Raw genomic sequence first — 26,180 nt, 5'->3', positions numbered from 1 at the left:
CATTATTGTATTTCACTCTGTTTTATTGCATAGTACAATACCCTATAATTGGGGGGATTTTGTTATTTGTTTTTTCTGTGTTGTTGTCAACCTTATGAAGCTGGCTTTTTGTGTGCCTCTGCATCTTACGGTATATGAAGTAATTTCCCCTGCATTATTTGATTTGATTCTTAGAACAATCCTAAGATGTAACAGAGGAGATGAAGAGAAATTGATAGATTCAAGATATATTTGGACTAAGAAATGGACGGTGTTTGTTGATAAGATTAGATTAGGAAAAAGAGAAAGGCGTCAAGATGATTCCAGAATTCTAATTTAAGCAACTGGATGGACAAAAACATCATGTAAATATGGGAAGAGGAATATATTTGCAAATATATAGCATTTCAATGGCATTGTTGTGTAAAGTTTGTCCTCACAAGCTAAGAAATCTTTTTTCTCTCTGTGGAAAACATGAGGTAATTTTGAAGCACTCAGTTTACATACAAACTCAGGTCACTACCCCCAAATGAGAATTTCCTACATCAGTTCAGTCTCCAAGTCAGATGTGGTTACATTTTGTATCTGTCTTTATTTCTTTAGTTTGAACTTCGATGATTAATGAAATTGGAAGTATAAGTCAGTCGTCTAGCTAAGCACTTTACTGTTTTGAACACAATTGAGATTCAAATAGTAAGAAAGAAGAAAAGAGCATAGATATTCAAAGGGCAATGAACTACAACTGTCACAAATAACATGACCCTTTAAAAATCAAAATACTCTGGGTAATTATGTTAAATATGAGTGTTTTAATTAAAAGATAAAGATCGCCAGACAATAAAAAGAAAGCAGAATCTATCTATGTGCTATTTATAAGAAACACATTCAAAACAGAATGATCCAGAAAGGTTGAAATTAGAGAATAGAAAAAGATATTCTGTAGAAATATTGACTGCATTAGTTTTCTGTGCTGTATTACAAATTATCACAAACTTAGCAGTTTAAAGAATTTCCTGGTTTTTTTAGATCAGGAGTCCAGGCACAGCTTCGTTAGGTCTGCTATAGGCTTCAGTCAAGGTGTTGACCATGGCTGAGTTCTAATCTGGAGGCTTGGCTGGGCAAGGATTTGCTTCCAAGCTCCCTCAAGTTGTTGGCAGAATTTATTTCCTTGCAACTATAGAATTCATAGCAGCTTGCCTCTTCAAAGTTGGCAACAGAGAGAGACAGACGGATTGACTGAAAGATAGACAAACATAACCACAGGAATGACATCACATCACCTTGGCATATTCTATTGGTTAGAAGCAAATCTAACCAATAGAAATATATTGGGTACTTCTGAAGTCCCACCCACACTTAAGTGGAGGAGAGGGTATTATACAAGACGTGAACAGGGATCATGGCAGTCACAGTAAAGTGAGTCTATGGAATCAAGAGATTTCAAAGCAAATAACAGTACTAGGAATAAAAGAGATGACTTTACAAATTATAAAAAGTTTGATTTACCAGGAAGGTTTAATAATTTAAAATTTTCTAGTGTTAAAAAACTAAATTCAACCGAATAAATCTGACGATCTCATTGGCATTATTAAATCATTTATGAATTGGGCAGCATCTCATCTAGCAAACAGAGATACTGTGAGGAGTTATACAAAATGGAAGGTTTGTTTTTTTAATATTGGCACCTGAGCTGACATCTGTTGCCAATCTTCTTTTTTTTTCTTCTCCTTTTCCCCAAAACCCCCCAGTACATAGTTGTATATTCTAGTTGTAGGTCCTTCTGGCTCCGCTATGTGGGATGCCGCCTCAGCATGGCTTGATGAGCAGTGCTAGGTCTGTGCCCACAATCTGAACTGGCGAAACTCTGGCTGGCGAAGTGAAGTGCGTGAACCTAACCACTCGGCCACAGGGCTGGCCCCCCAAAATGGAAGATTTTTATAAGAAGGAGGGTGGGGCAAGGAAGTTCTTACCAAAGGAAAAGAAAGACTTATTTTGGGCCAGGACATCTTCTCTTTGGGGGAAAGGGAATGGCCGGAGTTTTATCATGCTTATTGCCTCTTCTTCCTCTGGGGGGATGGAGAGGGCCCACAAGACGGATTACCTGTGCCTCAGAGGGGAAACTTAGTTCCAGCATATTCTACAGGTTGCTTCCACTATTTTGGTATTAACTCTCATTCAGGGTGCTCTAGCAGCTTGACCTGAGCTCCAAGGATGAGGCAGGACATGAATTGGCAAAGGCAAATAATTCGCTTAAAGGAAGCCCAGCAGTCAGAGAGAGAATGAACAAGGATTAGATCTGGAACAAGTGACTTCAGGGAAATAGAACTATTGGAAGAGATGGATGACAAGTTTAGTGAGCAAAACAAAGTGAGATTCTCAAGAGAAAAAAAGTGACGGGCTTCTAATCAAAGCATAAAAGAATTAAAACAAAAAGTGAGGGGAGAAAGACTTTCTATATATTAATTTGTGAAGAGGATGATAATTGTTGAGACTCAAAGTCATGGTCTGGAACATTAAGTAGAAGAGTATATCAAAACAGAAAAAAATACGAAGAAAGAGAAAGCCCAAATGGAGGAGATGTAACAACTAAAGATAAAATAGAGGAGAATTTCTGTGGCTTAAAGAGGGGTTGAAAGAGCCCACTGAGTTCCAGACCAGAGTGTTGAGGGTGGTGGGGAGAGAAAGAACAAACTACTTAAAAAGGAAAATTAATCAGATACCTGCTGGACTAAGTGTGACACTGGAAATTAGAAGGTAGTAAAATAACACCTACAGATTACTAAGGAAAGAACTTTGCCTGTACCTAGCCAAAATACCATTCACTTGCTATGGTGAAAGCAAGATGTTTGCAGATATGTAGGAATTCAGTTTCTCCATCCAGGGGAAGTTCTCAGTAAAGGATTCTCACCACATAATTCCCAGCAGAGACTTTAAGCTAGAGCAGAAGAAGAGAGAAAACAGTGGTGAGGAAATGAATCTCACAGTATATTTAATTAAATCTAAATGGTTGATGATAGAGTGATTGTACTTTAGCACATTCCTTTGTCTTCTGCATTCTCTCTCTCTTTCTGCATTTGATCAGCATTGCAACTGATCCAAAAGGTTGTTTAGACTCAGATTCTGTCGGTTTGGCACTGACCTAAGTGCTGTTCTGTTCTTCTAGTGAGAGGCATATAATTTGTGATTGTCTTTTTGTAAAGATAACAGCAATTAATACTCAATTCTAGATCCATTAATTCATTGAGGGTTGCAAAATGGCGATATTCTGTCATTTTGCATTTACAATTAGAACATCTAAATAGAGATGCTTCCCTTCATTTGGTTACTCAGTGATACAGTTTGTTGACCTCAAACAAATAGACAGCCAGTTATTTCTCCAGCAAAAGTGGGTTTATCCAGCATCAACAAAGAATTGCAATTTGAAGTCTGTAGCTGTAGCAAGCCACATGCAAGTTCACAAGCAGCAAAGGGAGGAGAAACTCTTTTATAGAGGGGAAGAGGAAGTTGGGAGGGCTCTTGTAAGCCAAGAGTCCGCTGGAGGAGAATGGGAGTTCAAAATTTAGTGGTTTTTCATTGGCTGAGCTTCTTACAGGTCAAGTAGAGGAAGTCTGTCTTCTTCCTGTTGGGCTCTGCTATCAATGGTAGGGCATGAGAGCTCTCCCTTTTGGCCTCTGGATTCCAATTCAATGAGATTTCTGTTTATTAATTTTCACATTTCTTCCTTTTGATCGAGATCTTTCTCTGAAAGCATCATTGATCAAGAGTCAGGTTTTTCCTGTTTCAGCAGCCCTTTGTCCCTTGATGCCAAGAAGGACTTTTCCTGGGTGTCGTGTCCCATGTCAGAGGGAAAGTGCACAGATTGGAAACCTATTGTGGCCAGATTTGAGTAACAAGGAGGGCTAGAAGGGAGAACTCTCAGGCATTTTTCTTTTCTAAGGTCCATATGTTATCAAGATCGTAGGCATTGGTTATCATCTGAAGCATTATGTCGTCATCAAAAGTTTTGACAGATCTGATCCAGACATCTTGAGAAGCTATCTCACCAGATGGCATCTGCTTCAGTTCTGGGAAATCTTTACTTTCAGGTCACCAGATGATATGTCTGTCCACTTAGGGTTTGATGCTCTAGGTGTGTCATGTGAATCCAAGAGTCTGTTCCTTGGAGTTTTGTGGCACAATGGTTAGTTAAAAGTATCTGATAGGGGCCTTCCCAGCATGATTGAAGAGAGTCCTTCTGGAGGTATCTTTTTCAATAGATGAAATCTCCAGGTTGCAAGGTATGATGCTTAAGGTCTTCATCTCCCTGGAGCACACTGTGAAAAGATTGCTCTACCAAAACATGGTTATTGTTAATAGAAGCAATTAAGCCTTTGCAAACATTGGAGTATGTCACCTGATTGCTCTACCAAAACATGGCTATTATTAATACAAGCAGTTAAGCCTTTGCAAACGTTGGAGTATATCACCTTTTATTAGTTGTGCATCAAAAGAGACAGAAGCCAAGTGTATTGGGCGTCCTGTGACTATCTCAAAGGGTGAGAGTTTATGAGTTCCAAAGGGGGTGGGTCTGAGATTTAGAAGGACCAACAGCAATGCCTTTGGCCAAGGTATTTGGAGAGTCCCTATGAGCTTGGCCAATTGAGTCTGTATTAATAATGCTGTTAGTGCGTTCGACTAAAGCAGAGGATTGAGGGTGACAAGCATAGTGAAAGTGTTGTAAAATCAGCCAGACAGCACAGACTTGTCGAAATACCTGACCAGTAAAATGATCGCTCCGAAGCTCAAGAGGAGTCCCCTGGGTAGGGATAATCCTTTCCAAAAGGACTTTAGCCACGGAAGAGGCAGTAGCCTGTCTGCAAGGGAAGGCTTCAGTCCAGTTAGAAAACATACAAGCCATGACAAATGTATTTATATTTGTGGGATGTGGTATAAAATCCATTTGCCAAACCTCAAATGGTCCCCTAGGCAACTTAAAGTGTCCGGGAGCAGTATGAACAGGCTTCCCTGGATTGTGTTTTGGACAAGTGGGACAAGTGAAGTAGGCACTTTTTGATTTACGAATGTTATTTTGTCAGTAGACCAATGGTTTAATGCATGTACAGTTGTTAGGAGTGGGAATTTTAGAGTCTTTGGTAGTAGGTCCAAACCAGAGCTTTCTCTCTTTATCAAACCAACAGTTGTTCATTTTAAACCTTGTTTTTCCTTTTCTGAAGCCAATTGTAGGGCTTTTCTGGTCAGTTTTTTCTATCAGTTAGGGAAATATCCCTTTGGACCATGAGAGATGTTTGGCTATTGTTGGTTCCTTTAAGGGCAGCATTCCTTGTGGAAGTGTCAGCAAGGTGATTTTCCTTAGCGTCCAGAGAGTCAAGTTTAGAATGTCCCAGGATCTTAATAACAGTTAAAGAAGCAGGTAAAAGTATAGTATCCAATAATTCCTGAAAATAGGGGCCTGTGTTTTCAATTTTTCAATTTTATTTCCACTGGATGTAAGGAAGCCACATTGCTTCCACAGCATTCCAAAATCATGAGCTACGCCAAAAGCGTATCTGATGTCAGTATAAATATTGGCAGTTTTGCCCTTGGCTAAAGTACAAGCCCATCTAAGAGCTTATAATTCAGTCTGTTGGGCTGAAGTAGCCGTAGGTAAAAGTGCTGCCTCAGTTATATCAAAAGGAGTTGCAATAGCATATCCAGCACAATATTTGCCTTGTCACCTTTTAAATAAGAGGCATTGGTGAACCATGAGAAGTCGGTGTTACCCAAAGGAGTTTCCTGCAGATCATCGGGAGGAGTCAGGATGTGATCCGTCAGTGTTAAGCAGCATGAGGGACTTCCTCCGTAACGGAGGGGAGAGGAGTAGCAGGGTTGAGATTATTACAGTGCAACAGAGTTATGTGAGGAGCAGTTAACAAAAGGATTTTGTAGGAGTTGAGGCAGCCAACTAAAATATGTTGAATGTGATGAGAATTGAGGAGCACTTCTACAGCATGGGGTCCAAAAATGGTTAAAAGGAATCCCACAATGGTTTTCTCAAGTAGACGTAATCGAAAGGGCAGTGGCAGTAATGGCTCTAAGTCAAGGGGGGATATACCTGCACCTCAGGGTCCAGTTCCTGGCTGTAATACCCTGTGAGTTGATGGTGCTCCCCCTGTTTGTGGGTGAGTACCCCAAGGGCATTCCTTTCCTTTTCATATACAAAGAGGAAAAAGGGATAATTAGGTTGTCAGGTGGGTTCATCAGGCTCTCTTTTAAGGCCTTAAAGACTATGTTGTCTTGTTCTTTCCATAAAATCAGGTCTGGGTTGTTGTACTTTAGTAAAACGTACAAAGGTTTGGCTATAAGAGAGAAATTTGGAATCCATTTTCGGCAGTAACCAACTAGCCTGAGAAGACTTTGCAATCGGTGCTTAGTTTTGGGTTTGGGGAAACTTAGGACACCATCAGGCCTATCTGAGTCTAGGTGTAGTCCTTGTCCTGATATCAGATGCCCTAAATATCAAACCTGGGTTTGGGCAAACTGCAATTTCTGCTTGGTGACTTTATGTCCCTGTAAGGCTAAAAGCTTTAGCAAGTGGAGGCTGTCTTCGTGTAAGGAGACTTGGAAGGGAGAGCAAAGAAGCAAATCATCCATATATTGCAACAAATTAGAACCCCTAGGGGACTTTATATCACCTAGATCAGCTTCAGAATTTGTGAAAAATAAGAGGGGTTCTCAGTAAAACCCTCAGGCATTACTGTTTAGGTGAATTGTTTCTCTTCCCAAGTGAAGACAAAAAGCTATTGACTGTCTTTGTCACCTGTGATAAAGAACACACTACATAAATCAGTTACTGTACAGAATTTGCTTTCAGTGGGAATGGATGTTAGTAGCATATGAGGGTTAGCAGGGTATTGAAGGATATCAGTGTTCATTGCTCAGAGCTCCTGGACGAACCTCCACCCTGGGCCCTTGGGTTTTCTCGCAGGTACAGTAGGAGTATGACAGGGACTTGCTCAAGGGATAATGAGGCCTTAAGCCTTGTAATCTTATATTATGGGCCTTTACATTGAGGGGCTTCTTTACTTGTAGGATGTTAGTTAATTCTGGGGAAGGGTTTTGAGGGATCTGTTTGACTGCTGGTGGGAGATACACTGAATTTTACCAGTATCAGTTGAATATTTTGCCCATAAGGAGGTGGTTCCTGATTCAATAGGGACAAGTGATCAGTGTTTCCAGAATCAGCTCTAGTACTGTCACAGAGCAAATAGAAAATGTCAAAGGGTCATTTAATTCACCTGGTTGGCCGTTTTGATGGCTACTGTCAAATTCTAGAATTATTTCCCCCTTTCAGGAGAAAGAAATTCCGGCATGATACTTTTCCAAGAACTCTTGGCCCAATAAATGGATTGGGGCAGAGGAACTAAGGAGAAGAGGGTGTGTGTCTCTCAAAGGGCCTAAACAAAAGGGACTAGGTTCAGAGACAGGAACCTTTTGAGGTTTTTAGAGACCCACTGTTTGAACTGCTTTTGTACTCCACATCAGGGGCTGCTTTATAGTGGTGGGGTTGAGCACCAAGAATATGGCTCTGCTGCCAGTTTGCACAGAGAGAGTTTCGTCTCCATTCTGGAGAAATGTTTCTCCGATCGGATTAAGAGGGAGGATTGGGATGAGCCCCTGTCCTTGGAGCCCCATCATTGAGAATTTGGAGGATGTTGGCAACAATCTCTTTTCCAGTGTCCTGGCTTTTTGTAATAATAGCAGAAACTAGGAGGTTTTTGGTTTCATGTAGGGGCCTTCATTTGCTGGAGTTGAAGATTAAATTTTCAGCGGTCTTTCTTGTAGGTGACTCATCTAGGGTGTGAGAGAGTTGATTTGCCAGATTAACTAAATCTGGACAGGACGTGGTTTCCCATTCCATTCTGGTCCTTTTTACTAGAATGAGGAGGTCTTGGTTCAGCCTGTTAATAAACATATAGTCAACACCTGAAGGAAGATCGGAATTTTCTTTGAACACAATCTAAAGTCGATTCTAGTAGTCATGAACAAGTTCATAAGGTTTTTGTGCACAAGCCTGAATTTTGTTCGTCAACAGGCTTTGGGAAATTCCTAGCAATTGCCTGATGAGGTCGCCTAGTGATTGCCCAGGCCTGATCATACAACTGGTCAGCAGGTTGGTCTCCTGGTTGTAATTCGGGATCTCTTTCAGGATTTTCCCTCTCGACTCCAGTTTAATGAGGCTTCTGTTTATTAATTTAATTTTTACAAGTTCGTCGGGAAGGCAAAGTAAGTGTTCAGTTTTTCCCCTTTACCAGTTTACAAGATAATAAATTGATTCTCATCTTTTTTGGAGGGGGAAGTGGTGTCATAAATTTACATAATTCGATGTATGTGATAGGTTTCAATCCATTGCAATTTTTATCTTTATTGAAGCTCAAATTGTCTCATCTTTGGCCAGTGGGAGCAAAGATGGTTCTTGAGTCCTTTTGACATAACACTTATATGTTTGGTCAAGACGAGACAGTATTTTTTTGTTTTGTTTTGCTTTGCTTTTCTAAAAACCTCAGGGGGCCGGCTCTGTGACTGAGTGATTAAGTTTGAGCGTTCTGCTTCCGCGGCCTGAGGTTTCATGGGTTTGGATCCTGGGCGCGGACATGGCATCACTCATCAGGCCATGCTGAGGCAGCATTCCACGTAGCACAACCAGAGGCACTCACAACTAGAATATACAACTATGTACTGGGGGGCTTTGGGGAGAAGAAAAAGAAAAAGAAAAAAAAACCCCTCAGAACGTTGTCTGTGCTTTTGGGAAATTGGATTTTAGGATCTGTTTGTTTGCTAGGATATTTGGTACTTAGTGTGATCTTTGATGTAATTTATAGGCAGATGTGCCTTCAAATTTGCGTTACTTGCAAAGAATAATAGTTTTTAGTATATGTGGAGATCCACAAGAAATAAGCATCTCCCAGCAACAGGTGTGGAGGCATATGTAAAAATGGTTTCTTCAATCAATTAAGAAATATTTGAATGTTTACTCTGGACCAGTCTCCTCAATAGGAACTCTTGGAAATTCAATCATGAAACCCCCTTATTTATTTAACATTTCAATAAAATAAGTTCCAAGGATTGGTTTTAAGCTTAATTTATTTTTTCTTTCAGATCTGTCACGAAATCGCCTCTCAGAAATTCCCATTGAAGCTTGTCACTTCGTTTCTCTTGAGACTCTCAACTTATACCAAAATTGTATTCGGTATATACCAGAGGCAATTCTCAACCTACAGGCTCTAACATACTTAAATATTAGGTAAGGATTTTCAAAAAATTTTTTGTTTTATGTGGTCTTTTCCATTTTCTCTTCCTTTTCACTAAAATTTACGTTATCTGTTTATATCAGCAGTGTCTATACATGTTCTTAGGCTAAATTTTCTGTATTTCCTATGTTCCTCTAGTTTCTCCCTTTGTCTTTGACTTAGCAATAATTAACAAACTCCAATAGCCACTAGCTTAATAGGCTTGCAGCAGTCTTGTAGCACTGGTTCTCCAGTTACGTTTTCAAATGTTTCATCTAATGAGAATAGATCTGAAATTACTTTGGTTCTTGCGATTGTATATTTTTGTGTATTAAGTTTTGAATGTGTAAGTGCATTTATTCAACTCAGCTCCATTTTTGCACATTTTACAGGAATTATTTTATTATAAAAGATATAAATATTCATTGGAGAAAATAAGCAAATGTATAAAAATATAAAGGAAATTCATCAAAATGTTATATCTGAGTTATATAATTATAGGTGATCTTTTTCTTTTTTTCCAGTCAAATTTTTAAATGAGTTTTTCCCCTTGTCATGAAATATCCTTTGGAAATATTTTTATATGTAATCATTTTATTGTACAGTGAATATACTTCTAAAACTCATTTTCCCTCATATATTTAGTTCCTTTCAGTTTTTTGCCATGACAAAAACTAGTAGAGACTAGTAGAGACTTTTGTGTGTAAATGTTTATTTTTCTCTTTTTTTTAAGATAAATGTCTAGGAGTAGAATTATTATTGGATTAAAAAATTTTAAAAGCTCCTGATCTATATTAGTTAAATCAGTAAAAGATCTTGAAAATGGGGGGCAATTAAAGATTAAGAGGTTAAATCTACGTAAGTAAAATTTTAATTTATTTTTATGCCTGGTGATAGCTGTGTTTTATTTTACCTTTAGTTCTGATTTGCATGTTTTGTATAAATAGGAGATCCCTTACCTGTACTTCAGTAGATAAGATATGTTTGAAATCACAGCCTGTTACTTGTTTTCCGTAGAACTATATTTGGATCATTTGTGTACATTTGGTTTTAATACCGTAATGATGAAGAAAGTAGATTACAAACACTTGTATGTTTATAACTTTTGTTTGAAAAGGAGAGGAGAGGATGGTGGTTATCTACCCTATTTTTAAATTGTTTTTTAATATAAATTTAACATTAGTAAAATAATATGTTGTGGTTATATAGCACTTCATTATTTACAAAGGAGTTTTGTGGTGCAAGAGCCCTGTAGGATAGGTATAGGAGATATTAAGATCCTCAGTTTACAGATGAGGAATCTACGTAAGATGCTAATAAATTAAATACTGTGCCTAAAACCACAAAGCTGACAAGTGAGGCAATGAAGGCTAGAACTCAAATCTAATATCCCATTTATTCTTTGCAGGACTTATATTTGTTATTTTACTGAGTAGAGAATGGGAAAGATGGGACTGTTTTTCTTGAGTGGTGGGCTCTGACTCTTCTCTTTTTCTACTTATCCATTTAGTCGGAACCAGCTGTCGACATTGCCAGTACACTTGTGTAATTTACCATTGAAAGTCTTAATTGCTAGTAATAACAAATTAGTTTCACTTCCGGAAGAAATTGGACATCTCAGACATTTAACGGAACTTGTAAGTTAATATTCTATTTTTTGATTGTCCCACATGTAGTGTATTGTAACCAAAGTCATGTCATGTTCTTCTATATGATAAAGACCCATTATTAAGGTGTTATTTTCAAGTATTGATAATGAAGTTTTCCTGATCGATCCATACTCAAGTGCTTCGGCATAGAATTAAGGAAGAACTGAAAGTACAAATTTAATAGGTCCGCACGGAATGGAAAAAAGCCATTAAAATTAGGTTCTAAGCAATATAGGGTGATTTCTATGTTATTAAATTTTTGAGGCATAAGTTAATAATGTGTTTGAATTTTTCAAATTAAATTTTAATAGCATCAATATTCTGATTTTTGATTAGCTCCTATCAGGGGATGAGCATTACAAAGGTCGGGCTTATTTTTTGCCTTGCATGCTATCTTTAGAACCTATCTCCCACTCTAAAGTAAGCTGTTATTACTGCCTTATAGTTTCTAAGAAGCTTAATTTTCACCTACCACTCCTTGTTACTCTTGAGTACTTATATTCTAAGCATGGGAATAAGACTACTCGTTTAATCACCACAATAGCATTATGAATTGGGTACTATAATTATCATCATATTACAGCTGAGGAAACTAACACTCAGATAGGTTAAATAATTTGCCCAAGATTCCATAGCCGAAATAGAATTTGAGACCGGTCTACTTTAGCTCCAAAGCTGTTTCATACTCCTGAAATGGTCAAATACAGTTATGTCCATTGAGATTTGGGACTATAGTTCCATGTAGCTTTATTAACAGAGATGGACATCATAAACAGAAAATAAATACACGTACAATCTAATTGGGCCACATATTAATCCCACTTTTTTTTTTCAGGTGGTTTATGAATATAAAAGGTCACATGTAAAAATCCACAAATATATTACATTTAGAGCCTAGATACTAGGCCACTGTTTATTTAGAGCCAAGTAGATCTAGGAAATAAACTCCAAAATGTATGTTTATTGGCATTTCTTCAGAACTTGGGTTGATAGTATGAACTAGAAGTAAATTATACTTGTGATTCAAATTCTGATTTTCAAATCATTTAAACTTTGCTTCTGCTTATTGAATCCTGAATCCTTAAAGGTAGCTATGTCTCACAGAAGGTGCTTTTAGCCTTCTGCAAGAGAGGTGAATTGATATCCTCAGTCATACTAACAGCTGTGGCAAAGTAAGGCTTTGTCATCCTAAACCTCCTGATTCCCACTTGATGGTCTTTCTGCCGCATCCTTATTGCTTCTTTCCTTTTTTCCCTTCATTTTTTAGTGACAGTAAACTGTTGTCTTTCAACATATTCATTTTCTGAGAGAAATATTGTAGATGCTATTATCTTCTGGCTCAACCTCGTTTCCTATCCTTTCAACTTCTTTCAGAACCCTTTTAACTTTGATGCCTAGAGCATTGGATTAAGAAGCCTAGCTTCTGATTCTACTTCAGTCATTAATTGGTAGGAAAGTCAAAATAGCATTATTTTTTCTAAGAATATTTTGGGAAAATTTAAAAATAATGTCTGAAGCTTATTGAAGTTTTTGGTAAATGGTCTTTTCTAATAGTAAATCTATTAATATTTTCTTCTTACTCATATGTTGGAGGAATTTTAAGTGTCAGTGTGGCACCTTGGAGCTTTTATTAACCTAGGCAGCTTCCTGCTGCTACATGTGGGTTTACAAATTGTTCTGACTGGTCTCAGATTTATGGAATTCTGAATCTGTCAGTCTTGGAACCTGGAGTCAGTCTCTTTTGAGAACCAGTGGAATCAAGCTATTTACAAAGACACCAGAAGGCCTACCTAATGTATGGAGTGGAACCAGTTGCTGAGATGCTAGTAGAGCAGTATCTGTTTTTTCCAGGGCCTTTAAGTTTTGTCAACTTTATTATTTTTCTCTCACATTCAGTTTGATAAAGAATGATTTGAGTCATCTTCAATGCATTCTTAGTTTATATTTTTGGACAGTTGAACTGGTATTTTGAAAATAGAATTTCTTTTGAAATAATTTGTTATAATTTTTATCATTGTTTTATTTTATGCTCTTTCTGTTTTACCTTTTCACCAGCATTTTCATCTCAGCTGATATTCTAGGCCTTCTGTCTGCATTTTAAGTCTTTTAGTTTTAGTTCTGCTCCCAAAATTAATGCAGATCTGTGTAAAATGTATAGAATAAGTCAAAAGCCTGTACGTTTTTAAAATTAAATGCTGGTACTAACTATGGAATTATTCTTGGACACAGCATCATAATTCTTTTTACAGCCAGGAGGGACTATAGATATGATCTTGTCCAACCTCATTTTATAGATAGTTTAAAGCAGGCAGGTTTGTAATATTAGAACAATTCTTTACTTGTTATCTTTTTGAAATAGGATGTGAGCTGCAATGAAATTCAAACAATACCTTCCCAAATTGGTAATTTGGAGGCTTTGAGAGACCTTAACGTAAGAAGAAATCACTTAGTACGTTTGCCTGAAGGTGAGAAACTGTGAAATGGTTGTTTTTTTATTATTTGTCTTTTTATGTTAAAGCTCTCTCAGACTGGGCACAAGATAAAAATCTATGAGTTACAGCCAATGTTTGAAATATAATGGTTTATTTAGTACGTTATCTGTTCCATTGTAGGTTTTAAACGTTAGACTCTTTAGTGAAAAGCTCTAGTAACTACTGACCAGTGATTGTATTTTTAGATCTTATCAACTGATGTACTCTATAACTCAGGATAGGGTCACTGGAAGTTTCAGTAAGCATAACTACTTAGGAGAAATGTAACTTTTTTCCTTTTTTTTTTTTTTTTTTTTTGCTGAAGAAGATTTGCCCTAACATCCACTGTGAATCCTCCTTTTGTATGTGAGCTGCCACTACAACGTGGCCACTGACAGACGAGTGGTGTAGGTCTGTGCCTGGGCCCAACCTGAGCTGCTGAAGCGGAGCACACCGAACTTAACCACTAGGCCAACAGGGCTGGCACATATAACGTTTTTGATAGGGGGATACTTTAGTATAATGAAAAACATTCCTGCAATTAGCACTGACTTAAAAATGGCCTTGAGTTGAACTTAATGACTTTGTCCTTCACTGGCTGAAAATACTCAGATAGAGGCTAATTAACTGGTTGAAGGTGATGTGTAGAGTGAATAATGAATGGAGTGAGAGACTGCACTGGGAGACTCGTTATCTTAGGCTGACTGTAAGCTCTGGTATATGTATATTTGAATGATAAAAATGATTAAACAAATAAACCAAGTACTATTTGTCAATCTTTTAAAAATCCAAATTCATGAAAGAAAAAGCTACAAGAGGAAGTGAAAATGGGGAGAACCATTATTTTATTAGATCAGAATATATATTTCTTTAATTTTATTATGGAAAATTTCATACAGAAAGGAGAGCAATGAATCACCCAGCTACATCAGGCATCAGCTTATGGGAACTCTTGTTTCCTCTGTACTCCCATCCACTTTCCCTTATCCTCTCCACTAAATTAATTTGTAACGTCTTCCAGAAATTGATCTATAAGCATTTCAGAATGTATATCTCAAGAATAATTAATCTTGAGAAAGTATTTTCATGACAGTGATTCTCTAGGTTCTTCTACAAAATATGACTTCTCTTATACAATAAATATTGAATTAACCAGTGATGATTTTGCTTCACTGTAGAATCCGAATTTTTACACCAATTTGAATCCAGTATGATATTTAGTTCTAACATACTGGTGTAGCTTTGACATTTTGGACCCCAAGTGTCTCAGAAAGTGACTTTTCCAGTCCACTTTTATACACTTATTGCAACCACACTACCTAAAATCCTACATTTCTTTCCTCTCAGTAGGCTTGTCCAGTAAAAGTTACACCTTTTATCTTCAGAGCCTTCCTCATTTCCTCCTGGTTCTGCCTTCTCCCACCTCAGGAATGTGAATGAAGGCCTTCAGCAGGACTGACCAAAATCACAACTATAGGACCTTATAACCCAAGATTTCTATCTAGGATTACCCCTCTACTCAGGGCCCACCTACTGTGGTTGGTCTTGAAAGGTTTACTAATGTAATGATACTGACTTAATATGAAATCAATTGATGAAAACATTGGGGTTTTGGTGAAAATGAAAATTCAGGGTTTCAGATGACAATTGCAATGTAATAGTTTTATCACCTAATTTATTTCTGTATCTTGTTTTGAATGTGTATTATCAAGAAAATTGAGTCACACAAATAGTTTCAAATTTTTTTATCAATTTATCTTGTAATCTCAGCATATTCAGTTAAACTGAGATGGCAGGAAAGCTTTATTCCAACATACACACAAGTTAGTGTGGAAGTTCATGTTAATTAATTGGTGGTCTCTAACATTACAATTTGGTCCATAAGATATTACATCTTTTGTCTTATTACTATTTCGATTTTAAATTAATTTCAGTTTTTATCAAATAATATATTACAACATTCAAAAAGTCAAACAGTATTGAAAAGCTTAAAGTAAATAATAGCGTTCCCCTGCCTCAGCCATTCCCCCTCCCCAGTTTCAATGGCCAGAAGCATCTACCGTCAGCTCCATTGACTCTTTCCACTTGTATTTGCTGCCATGGTTCTAAATGATGTGCTTTTACAGCTCTTGCTGGATTTATCAGCCTTTACACTTTATGTCAGCTCTTTCTTATGGTAGATGAGAACTTAACTTCCTTACACTGTCACCCTCATACCTTTACTTCCCTCCTTCCATCTTCCTGGTGTAGTTTATCACAATTTGTGATTAAATCGTTATTCATTGTTTACATTGTTGTAGCTACAAAAATAATGTTCCCTGCCAATGCAAGTGACGTACTCTGATTTCATCTTCTTTCTTATTCATCTTGTTCTTGTTGTTGTTTTTCTAGAGTTAATAATTTCTCTTTTTTTTTAATTTGCTTTGTTTTTTCTGTACCTATGACTAATTCCTCCCTCTTTTTCCAGCAGCCTTCTTAGTCAAACCAATTAGATTACCTTTCTTTTTTTCCCCCCTGCATATCTCCTTCATTGAGCCTTGTTTCCTTCTCTTCCATTCTGGGCCGGTGGTTCTCTGTTACTGCTGCCCGGCTTGCTTTCTTCTGTGTTGAGTACTCTTATTCCTGGACTCCCTGTCTTCCTCTTTCTTACTTGTTGTTTTTGATTTTAGCTTTATTGAGGTATAACTGAAAGATAATTCCTCTTTCCTACTTTACTCCCTTGTTTTGCTGGAGGGCATCTTCTAGTAGCTTCCTGAGAACATGTCATGGGAAAACAGTTTTTTGAGACTTCACTTGGAAAGAAATATCTTTTTTCTATTCTCACCCTTGATCAGTAATTTGTTTGGTTATGTATTCTAGGTTGAAAATTATTTTCTCTCAGGTTTTCAAGTCCTTTTTCACTTTTAGCTTTCAATGTTAAATATTAATGGTTGAAAATTTGATGCCGTTCCTAATTCTAGTCCATTTTTTGTGACCAATTTTTTTTCTCTTTGGAAGATTTTTCTACTGCTCTGAAATGTTATGTTGATGTGCCATGGTATGAGTTATTTTAGTCCAATGTACTAGATACTTGGTGAGCCTCTTTCCAAACCAGAGATTCACATCCTTCATTCTGAGAAATTGTCTGATATCTTTTTGATAATTTTCTGTCTTTTAGTTTCGCTATTCTCTCTTTCTGGAATTTTTATTAATTGGATATTAGACCCCTTTAATTGACCCTATGATTTTTCTTATCTTTTTATTGTTCATTTCTTTGTCATTTTGTTTTACCAAATGGTAAACAGTTCCAACCACTTATGTTCTAACTGTTCTTCTGAATTTTTAATTTCTGCCGTAATATTTTTCGTTTCTAAGAATCCTTTTATTCTGATTTTTTAAAACATCCCTGTCTTGTTTTAGTAATTCATTATCTTATCTGTGAAATTAGAGATGTTCTAGTTTTTCAGAGTTTTCTTCTGTTTCCTATATATTACCTGTTTCTTCTGAGTTCCTTTTTTCGATTAGTTTGTGTGTTTTGATTTTTGTCTTACATGTTGGCAGCTTTTCCTAATGTCTGGATCATACAGCCTGTATAGAGCTGATTAGAAGGTCCAGGTCTGCTGGGCAGGAATTGTATAATGGTAATGAAGCAGCAAGCTGGGTACTTTATTGGGGGAAACTCCTTATCAGTATCTAAAGGCTTTTTATATGGAACTATATAGTTTCTCCAGAGAAAGATGTTTCATTTCTTCTACACTGTTGTGTGTATTCCTGACTACTGGCATTCAGGAGCTGGGGGTGGAGTGGGGTTGGGTAGGAAGGTATGGAGGTCTTGCCATTAAGTATTTCCTTAAATCCTCCATTTTCAACTGGCAGCTCATCCTAACTTTCTCTTATCCCTGGGGTCCCTGAAGTCAGAGCCTTTCCATTCAGTTTCACTAGAGAATAACTGGCTGACTACTGTGGTGATTGGAGAGGGGTAGTGCCCTAACTTCGAGAGTTAGGGTTGGGGACCTAGGCATCTAATTTGTTCTTTATACAGACTATCATCTAATCCCTTTGTTAGCCCCACCTTTCTGTGGAATCAGGACTCCAGTTTCTGAGACTTCTGTAGTTCTGTGAGGGATCAAACAGCTTACTTTTCATTAGTATTCCCATCTGCACGCAACTAGATTTCATTTTATACCACTTTGCTGTATCAATCACCAAGAAAGAATGGAGGTAAATACTTATGTTAAATCTACTATATTTAACTAGAAGCTCCTGTAAAAATGGTCTAGTTTTAAACTATCGTTAATTGTTTGTTTCCATCTTATCTCCTTGCAGAGCTGGCAGAGTTGCCTTTGATACGGTTAGACTTCTCCTGCAATAAAATCACGACGATCCCCGTTTGCTATCGGAACCTCAGGCACCTACAGGTCATCACCCTAGAAAACAATCCACTACAGTCTCCCCCCGCACAGGTAGACCACAGCTGATGGGTAGTATATTGTAAACTTTTTTGACAAAGGATGAAATTTAACTTGAGTTATATGCATTTATCTTGTTGAAAATTAAGTTCTTTTAAAGTAAATTTACGCACGTGTATTCACAGGAAGCCTTGAATAAATGGGATAGAAGATGGATAATGTTTCCAGAAGTGTTTTTCCTTTCACTAAGCTGACTTTTTTTTTTAAGTTGAGAGTTTCTTCGTTAAAGTTTTTTCTAAGATTTGAGTTAATTCTTTCTCGTAAAACTTGAATGTATACAATGTGCATGCTAGAGACAAATAAAAATACTTGGTTTTCAGAACTAAAGATTATCAATGCGTTTCTTATGACCATTGTTTTTGTACCTTCCTATTTTCTAAAATCTTAAGTTCCTCATTTAGTCATTTTACTCATTCATTTATCAGTGACTGGAATGAAACTATTTAATAATAAAGTAATTACAAGGTAGCTTTACATATAGCTTCTAGACATCCTACAATCTAAAACATTTTTACCAGCCCTTATTTTTCACTGTAGCTTTTCTTTTTAAGTTTTTTAAGTATTTTCTTTCCTTTTCTTTTTTTTGATTTTTTATTTTTTTATTGCAATAACACTGGATTAAAACGTATAGCTTTCAGATGTACATTGTAATATATTTTGAGTTCTGTGTAGATTACATCATGTTCACCACCCAAAAACTAACTATAGTCCATCACCTCACATGTGAGCCTAATCACCCCTTTTGCTCTCCCCCCCTTCCCTGCTGGTTACCACCAATCCAGTCTCCATTGCTATGTGTGTGTTTGTCATTGTTTTTATCTTCTACTTATGAGTGAGATCATACAGTATTTGACTTTCTCCCTCTGACTTATTTCACTCAGCATAATACCCTCAAGGTCCATTCATGTTGTCACAAATGGCCGGATTTCATAATTTCTTATGGCTGAGTAGTATTCCATTGTGTATATATACCACATCTTCTTTATCCATTCATCCCTTGATGGGTGCCTAGGTTGCTTCCAAGTCTTGGCTATTGTATATAATGGTGCAGTGAACATAGGGGTGGGTGTATCTTTACGCCTTTGTGTTTTCCAGTTCTTTGGATAAATACCCAGCAGTGGGATAGCTGGATCATATGGTAGAGGTAGATCTATTTTTAATTTTCTGAGGATACTCCATACTGCTTTCCATAGTGGCTGCACCATCACTGTAGCTTTTTTTACTCTGCAGTCGATTGATGGTCTTGTACAAGCCTCTGTCTGGCAACTATAAAACTTTATGAGTAAGCTTTGTAACTATGGAAGAGTCTCATAATCCTAAAGAATTTATGTTTTTACTTCTGGGACAGAAGTTAACAGGTAGAAACAGAAATCTGTATAACTTTAGTATTTAATAATTTCCTGATTTTCTCTCTTACAGAAAGTAGGATTCAAAACATAATTGTGCATGATTATTGGATTCCTAAAAGCAAAAGTTGCCAATATAATCTATAGGGGAGCAATGTTTCTAAATCCCTGATTGTGCCTAATTAATGAGTGGGATAAGTTTCCTTGGTATTTCTAACAGTGTTTGTAATCGTAAATTACTTTATATGCTAGTGAAACTTATTAGTGACTAGAAAACAAAAACCTATTTTTTTAATCACTTAAACACCTAAAATAACAAATAATCTAATTTGTTATAGTGACTATTAGATTTTTAAAATTTTATTGAGGTCATAATAGTTTATAAGATTGTGAAATTTCAGTTGTACGTTATTATGTCAGTCACTATATAAATGTGCCTCTTCATCCCTTGTACCCACTCCTCAACCGCCTTCCCCCCTGGTAACCACTAAACTCTTCTCTTTGTCCATGTGTTAGTCTGTCTTCCACATATGAGTGAAATAATACAGTGTTTATCTTTCTCTGTCTGGCTTATTTCGCTTAACATAATACCTCCAGGTCCATCCATGTTGTTATGAATGGGGCGATTTTGTCTTTCTCTGTGGCTTAGTAGTATCCATTGTATGTATATATGCCACATCTTCTTTATCCATTCATCAGTTGATGGGCACTTGGGTTACTTCCCCTTCTTGGCTACGGTGAATAAGGCTGCAGTGAACATAGGGGTGCATAAGTCTCTTTGAATTGTTGATTTCAGGTTCTTTGGGTAAATACCCAGTAGTGAGATAGCTTGGTCATATGGTATTTCTATTTTTAATTTTTTGAGACATCTCCATACTGTTTTCCATAGTGGCTGCACCAGTTTGCATTCCCACCAGCAGAGTATGGGGGTTTCCTTTTCTCCACATTCTCTCCAACATTTGTTATTTTTTGTCATGGTGATTATAACCATTCTAACAGGTGTAAGGTGATATCTTAGTGTTTTCGTGTGCATTTCCCTGATGATTAGTGATGTTGAACATCTTTTCACGTCCCTGTTCGCCATCTGTATATCTTCTTTGGAGAAATGTTTGTTCATACCCTCTGCCCATGTTTTGATCGGGTTGTTTGGTTTTTTGTTGTTCAGTTGTGTGAGTTTTTTATATATTTTGGAGATTAACACCTTGTGGGATATATTTGCAAATATGTTCTCCCAGTTGGTGGCTTGTCTTTGTTTTGTTCCTGGTTTCCTTTGCCTTGGAGAAGCTCTTAAGTCTGTTGAAGTCCCACTTGTTTATTTTTTCTTTTGTTTTTCTTGTCCTAGTAGACATGGTATTCGAGAAGATCTTTCTATATCTGATGTCAAAGAGTATACTCCTATATCTTCTTCTAGGAGTTTTATGGTTTCGGGTCTTACCTTCAACTTATTATCCATTTTGAGTTAATTTTTGTGTATGGCGAAAGATAATGGTCTACTTTGATTCTTTCACATGTGGCTGTCCAGTTTTCCCAACACCATTTATTGAAAAGACTTTCCTTTCTCCATTGTATGTTCTTAGCTCCTTTGTCAAAGATTAGCTATACATAGATGTGTGGTTTTATTTCTGGGCTTTCAGTTCTGTTCCGTTGATCTGTTTGTACTGTTGTCTGTTTTTGTACCAGTACCATGCTGTTTTGATCACTATAGCTTTGTAGTATATTTCAAAGTCAGGGATTGTGATCCCTCCAGCTTTGTTCTTCTTTCTCAGGATTGCTTTACCTATTTGGGGGTCTTTTGTTGCCCCATATGAATTTTAGGATTCTTTTTGCTATTTCCATGAGGAATGTCAGTGGGATTCTGAGTGAGATTGCATTGAATCTATAGATTACTTTAGTAGTATGGACATTTTAACTATATTTATTCTTCCAATCCATGTGCATGGAGTATTTTTCCATCTCTTTATGTCATTGATTTCTTTCAATAATGTCTTATAGTTTTCATCGTATAGGTGCCTCGCCTCCTTGGTTAAATTTATTCCCAGATATTTTATTCTTTTTATTGTGATTGTAAATAGGATTTTGTTCTTGAGTTCTCTTTCTGTTAGTTTGTTATTAGAGTATAGAAATGCAAATGGTTTTCGTAAGTTGATTTTGTACCCCTACAACTTTGCTGTAGTTATTGATTATTTCTAATAGTTTTCTGACGGATTCTTTAGGGTTTTCTATATATAAAATCATGTTGTCTGCAAACAGTGAGAGTTTCACTTCTTCATTGCATATTTGTACTCCTTTTATTTCTTTTTCTTCCTTAATTGCTCTGGCCAAAACCTCTAGTACTATGTTGAATGCGAGTGGCAAGAGTGGGCACCCTTGGCTTGTTCTTGTTCTCAGAGGGATGGCTTTCAGTTTCTCCCCATTCACTGTGATGTTGGCTGTGGCTTTCTCATATATGGCCTTTATTATATTGAAGTACTTTCCTTCTCTATCCATTTTGTTGAGAGTTTTTATCATAAATGGATATTGGATCTTGTGGGATGCTTTCTCTGTGTCTTTTGAGATGATCATGTGATTCTTCTTCCTCATTTTGTTAGTTTGGTGTATCACATTGATTCATTTGCATGTGTTGTACCATCCCTGCATCCCTGGTATAAATCCCACTTGATTGTGGTGTATGGTCTTTTTAATGTGTTGTTGTATTCAGTTTGCCAGTATTTTTTTTTAGGATTTCTGCATATGTTGTTCATCGGGGAGATTGCCCTGTAATTTTCCTTCTTTGTGTTGTCCTTGTCTGGTTTTGGGATCAGGGTGATGTTGGCTTCATAGAATGAGTTAGGAAGTGTTCTGCCTTCTTCAGGTTTTTGGAATAGTTTGAGAAGGATAGGTAGTAAATCTTCTTTGAATGTTTGGTAGAATTCTCCAGAGAAGCTATATGGTCCTAGACTTTTGTTTGGGGGGATGTTTTTGATTAGTTTTTCAGTCTCTTTGCTTGTGATTAGTCTATTCCAATTCTCTATTTCTTCTTGATTCAGTTTTCGGAGGTTGTATGAGTCTAAGAATTCATCTATTTCTTCTAGGTTATCCAATTTCTTGACATATAGTTTTTCTTAGTATTCTCTTATAATCCTTTGTATTTCTGTGGTCTCCATTGTAATTTCTCCTGTTTCATTTCTAACTTTATTTAATTGAGGCTTCTCTCTTTCTTTTTTAGTGAGTCTCGCTAAGGGTTTGTCAATTTTGTTTATCTTCTCAAAGTACTGGCTCTTTGTTTCATTGATCTTTTCTACCCTCTTTTGGTTTCAATTTCATTTATTTCTGCTCTAATTTTTATTATTTCCCTCTTTTTATTAACTTTGGGCTTTGTTTGTTCTTCTTTTTCTAGTTCTGTTAGGTGTAGTTTACACTTGCTTATTTGAGACTTTTCTTGTTTGTTAAGGTGGGTCTGTATTGCTATGAATTTCCCTCTTACAACTGCTTTTGCTGCATCCCATATGAGTTGGTATGGTGTATTTTAATTTTCATTTCTCTCCAGATATTTTTTGATTTCTCCTTTAATTTCTTCAGTGATCCATTGGTTGTTCAGTAGCATGTTGTTTAGTCTCCACACATTTGTGACCTTTCCCAGCTTTTTTCTTGTAGTTGATTTCTAGTTTCATAGCATTATGGTAGGAAAAGATGCTTGATATGATTTCAATCTTCTTAAATTTGTTGAGGCTTGCCTTGTTTGCCAGTATATGCTGTCTTTGGGAATGTTCCATGTGCACTTGAGGAGTGTATTCTGCTGCTTTTGGATGGAATATTCTATATACATCTATTAAGTCCATCTCATCTAGTTTTACATTTAAGTCCACACTTTCCTGGTTGACTTCCTATCTGCATGATCTATCCGTTGATGTAAGTGGGGTGTTAAAGTCCCCTCCTATTACTGTTTTCTTGTTCATATCTCCTTTTAGGTTTGTTAGTAGGTGCTTTATGTACTTTGGTGCTCTTGTGTTAGGTACATGTATTTATAAGTGTTTTGTCTTCTTGGTGGAATGTCCCTTTTATGATTATACACTGCCCCTCTTTGTCTCTCATTACCTGTTTTATCTTGACGTCTGCTTTGTCTGATATAAGTATGGCAACACCTGCTTTCTTTTGTTTGCCATTAGCTTGGAGTAGCGTCTTCCATTCTTTCACTCTGCACTTCTGTTTGCCTTTAGAGCTGAGATGTGTTTCCTGAAGGCAGCATGTTGTTCATTCTTGTTTTTTAATCCATCTAGCTATTCTGTGTCTTTTGATTCGATAATTCAATCCATTTACATTTAGAGTTATTATTGATATATGAGGGCTTAATGCTGCCATTTTCTCACTCATTTTCCGGTGTTTCTGCATTTCCCTTGTTTCTTGTCCCATGTATTTTGGACTACCAATTCAGCATGGTAATTCTCTGTGGTAGTTTTCTCATTGTTTATCATTTGTGTCTCTGTTCTAATTATTTCTTTAGTGGTTACCATGAGGTTTGTATAAAAAAACTCATAGATGTGATAGTCCATTTTCTCATAGCCTCTTATTTCCTTAGACTAAGCCGATTCCATCTCTTTTCTCTTCCCCTTGTAAGTTATTGTTACAATTTATTCCATCTTGTGTTGTAAGTTTGTGGTTAAAATGACGAGATTATATTTATTTTTGATGCTTTCTTTCCCTTTATCTTTAATGTTATAATTAAGTATTGCTAACTTGTTCTGATAGAAAGCTGCAATTTTATGATTTTGTCTACCTATTCATCTCCTTCCTCAAGGCTTTGTAACCCCTTTTCTTTTTGTTTTGGGTATTAGGGCCTTCTTGAGCATTTCTTGTAGGGAGAGTTCTTGTGGCTATGAACTCCCTTATATTTTGTTTATCTGGGCAAGTTTTTATTTCTCCATCGTATCTGAAGGATATTTTTGCTGGATAAAGTATTCTTGGCTGGATGTTTTTGTCTTCCAGACTTTTGAATATATCATTCCACTGTCTCCTAGCCTGTAATGTTTCTGCTGAGAAATCCACTGAAAGCCTGATAGGGGTTCCTTTGTAAGTTATTTTCTTCTGCCTCCTTCCCTTAATGTTTTTTCTTTTCATTGAGTTTTGCCATCTTTACTACTGTATGCCTTGGAGAAGATCTTTTTACAGGTTGATATAATTAGGAGTTCTATTGACTTCTTTCGCATGTATTTCCAGCTCTTTTCCCAGGTTTGGGAAATTCTCTGCTATTATTTCTTTCAACAAGCTTTCTGCTCCATTCTCTTTCTCTGCTCCGTCTTGAATACCTATAATCCTTATTTTGCATTTCCTAATTGAGTTGGATATTTCTCGGAGAATTTCTTTATTTCTTTTTTAGTCTTAGTTCTCTCTCCTCCCCCGTCTGAAGCATTTCTATATTTCTGTCCTCCATACTTCTACTTCTCTCCTCCGTAATATCAGTTCTGTTATTTGGTCCAGGTCTTTCTTTATCTCATCCATTGTGTTTTTCATCTCCAACATTTCTGATTGGTTTTTCTTTATAGTTTCAATCTCTTTTGGGAAGAATTCCCTCTGTTCATTAATTTCGTTCCTGATTTCATGACCTGCCTATCTGTATTTTCTTGTAACTTGTTGAGTTTTTTTATGATAGCTATTTTAAATTCTCTGTCATTTAGATTATAAATTTCTGTGCCTTCAGGATTAATTTCTGCTGGCTTGTCATTTTCCTTTTGGTCTGGAGTATTAATATATTTCTTCATACTGTTTGATGGCGTGTATTTGTGCCTCCGCATAGTGGTAGTATCTGGTCACATCTCCCACCTGCTGCCCCTGGGTGGGTGTCAGGAGCTGTGTATTCTGAGCCTGCTGCGATCCCCACCTTGCTTGCTCACAGCTGCTGCTTTTCTAATCAGGTACTCTAGCCAACTAGCTTAACTGGAGCACCAGGCAGAGGGAGGGGTACTTACTTTTGCCTGCATGATCCCAGGGACATAGTCGCTCTGCCCTTGCTGTCTGCTCTCCTGGTATGCTGAAACTTTCCCATGGGCTGTGAGGGAACTTGGAGAGCAAAGGTGTCCCTGAAGAGAGCTGTCCCTCTCCTCTCAGAGCCACGCGTGGTCCCATGCCCTGGGTTGCTGCCATTGGGAGAGGGAAAGGAGATCCCCTTATCTCCTTCCACTTCCTCCAGGTGGCATAGCACTTCCACCTTCAGACATATGACTGTGTGGGTCTCTCTGATGTTTTTTCTGTTGTGTGAATGTCCTGTGTTGGTTTATGAATGTCCTTTTTCTTGTATCTTAGGGAGGAGAGTCTAAGTGAAGAGCTCACTCCACCATGATGCTCGAGTATTAGATTTTTAATATTACTGTATGTACTTTATAATAGAAATGCCTTCTATTTCTAATATACAGTAAGGAAAAAGCTGATTGTTATGAAAAAGGGATGCATATTTTTCAGATGAGTAATAATTTGGTTGCATTTTAATGTTACTTTCTTTAGATATGTATAAAAGGCAAAATTCACATATTTAAATACCTGAACATACAAGCTTGTAAGATTGCTCCAGATCTGCCAGATTATGATAGGAGACCCTTGGGTTTTGGCTCCTGGTAAGTATGTTCATTTTTTTATTTTTCCCTCTCAAAAGTAATAAATAAACTGGACCCTTAAAGGGCTTGTTATACTATTTACCTTGTTTTAATTTGGAATTTCTCATATTAAAAAGTTAAAAGAATTCCCATTTAGTTCTAAATAAAGTCCCTAAATGCCATGAAAATGTTTTGGTAAAATTGCATCTGATTTATTTCAAATGTTAATTTGTAAAATATCAAACTTTGCAGTAACAACTAAAGTTTCTTTTTGGCAGCCATGAAGAACTGTACTCAGGTCGCCCTTATGGAGCCCTTGATTCAGGTTTCAATAGTGTGGACAGTGGTGATAAGAGATGGTCAGGGAATGAAGTAAGTGTTTAGTCCATTTTGTGTATTGTAACTCCTGATTAAGAGAAAATAAAATGATGAAAATGCAAACTGTCTTAATTGGATTC

At 36.9% G+C, this 26,180-nt stretch overlaps 1 protein-coding gene across 9 annotated transcripts in view; it reads left to right on the top strand.

Moving 5' to 3' along the window:
- Nucleotides 1–26,180, top strand: part of LRCH3 (leucine rich repeats and calponin homology domain containing 3) — a 102,121-nt gene that overhangs the window by 30,025 nt on the left and 45,916 nt on the right. For all 9 annotated transcript variants that reach the window (XM_046658556.1, XM_046658551.1, XM_046658557.1 and 6 more), the window contains exons 2-7: nucleotides 9,115–9,259; nucleotides 10,756–10,882; nucleotides 13,254–13,359; nucleotides 17,671–17,807; nucleotides 25,634–25,743; nucleotides 26,001–26,094. In XM_046658556.1, the coding sequence (XP_046514512.1) occupies nucleotides 9,115–9,259; nucleotides 10,756–10,882; nucleotides 13,254–13,359; nucleotides 17,671–17,807; nucleotides 25,634–25,743; nucleotides 26,001–26,094 (719 nt within the window). The remainder of the gene's footprint in view (nucleotides 1–9,114; nucleotides 9,260–10,755; nucleotides 10,883–13,253; nucleotides 13,360–17,670; nucleotides 17,808–25,633; nucleotides 25,744–26,000; nucleotides 26,095–26,180) is intronic.

This window comes from Equus quagga, chromosome 4 (assembly GCF_021613505.1).
Source record: "Equus quagga isolate Etosha38 chromosome 4, UCLA_HA_Equagga_1.0, whole genome shotgun sequence".
NCBI lineage: Eukaryota > Metazoa > Chordata > Mammalia > Perissodactyla > Equidae > Equus > Equus quagga.
Note: the sequence above shows the minus strand (reverse complement) of the source record. Positions and strands in the feature narration are given on the sequence as shown.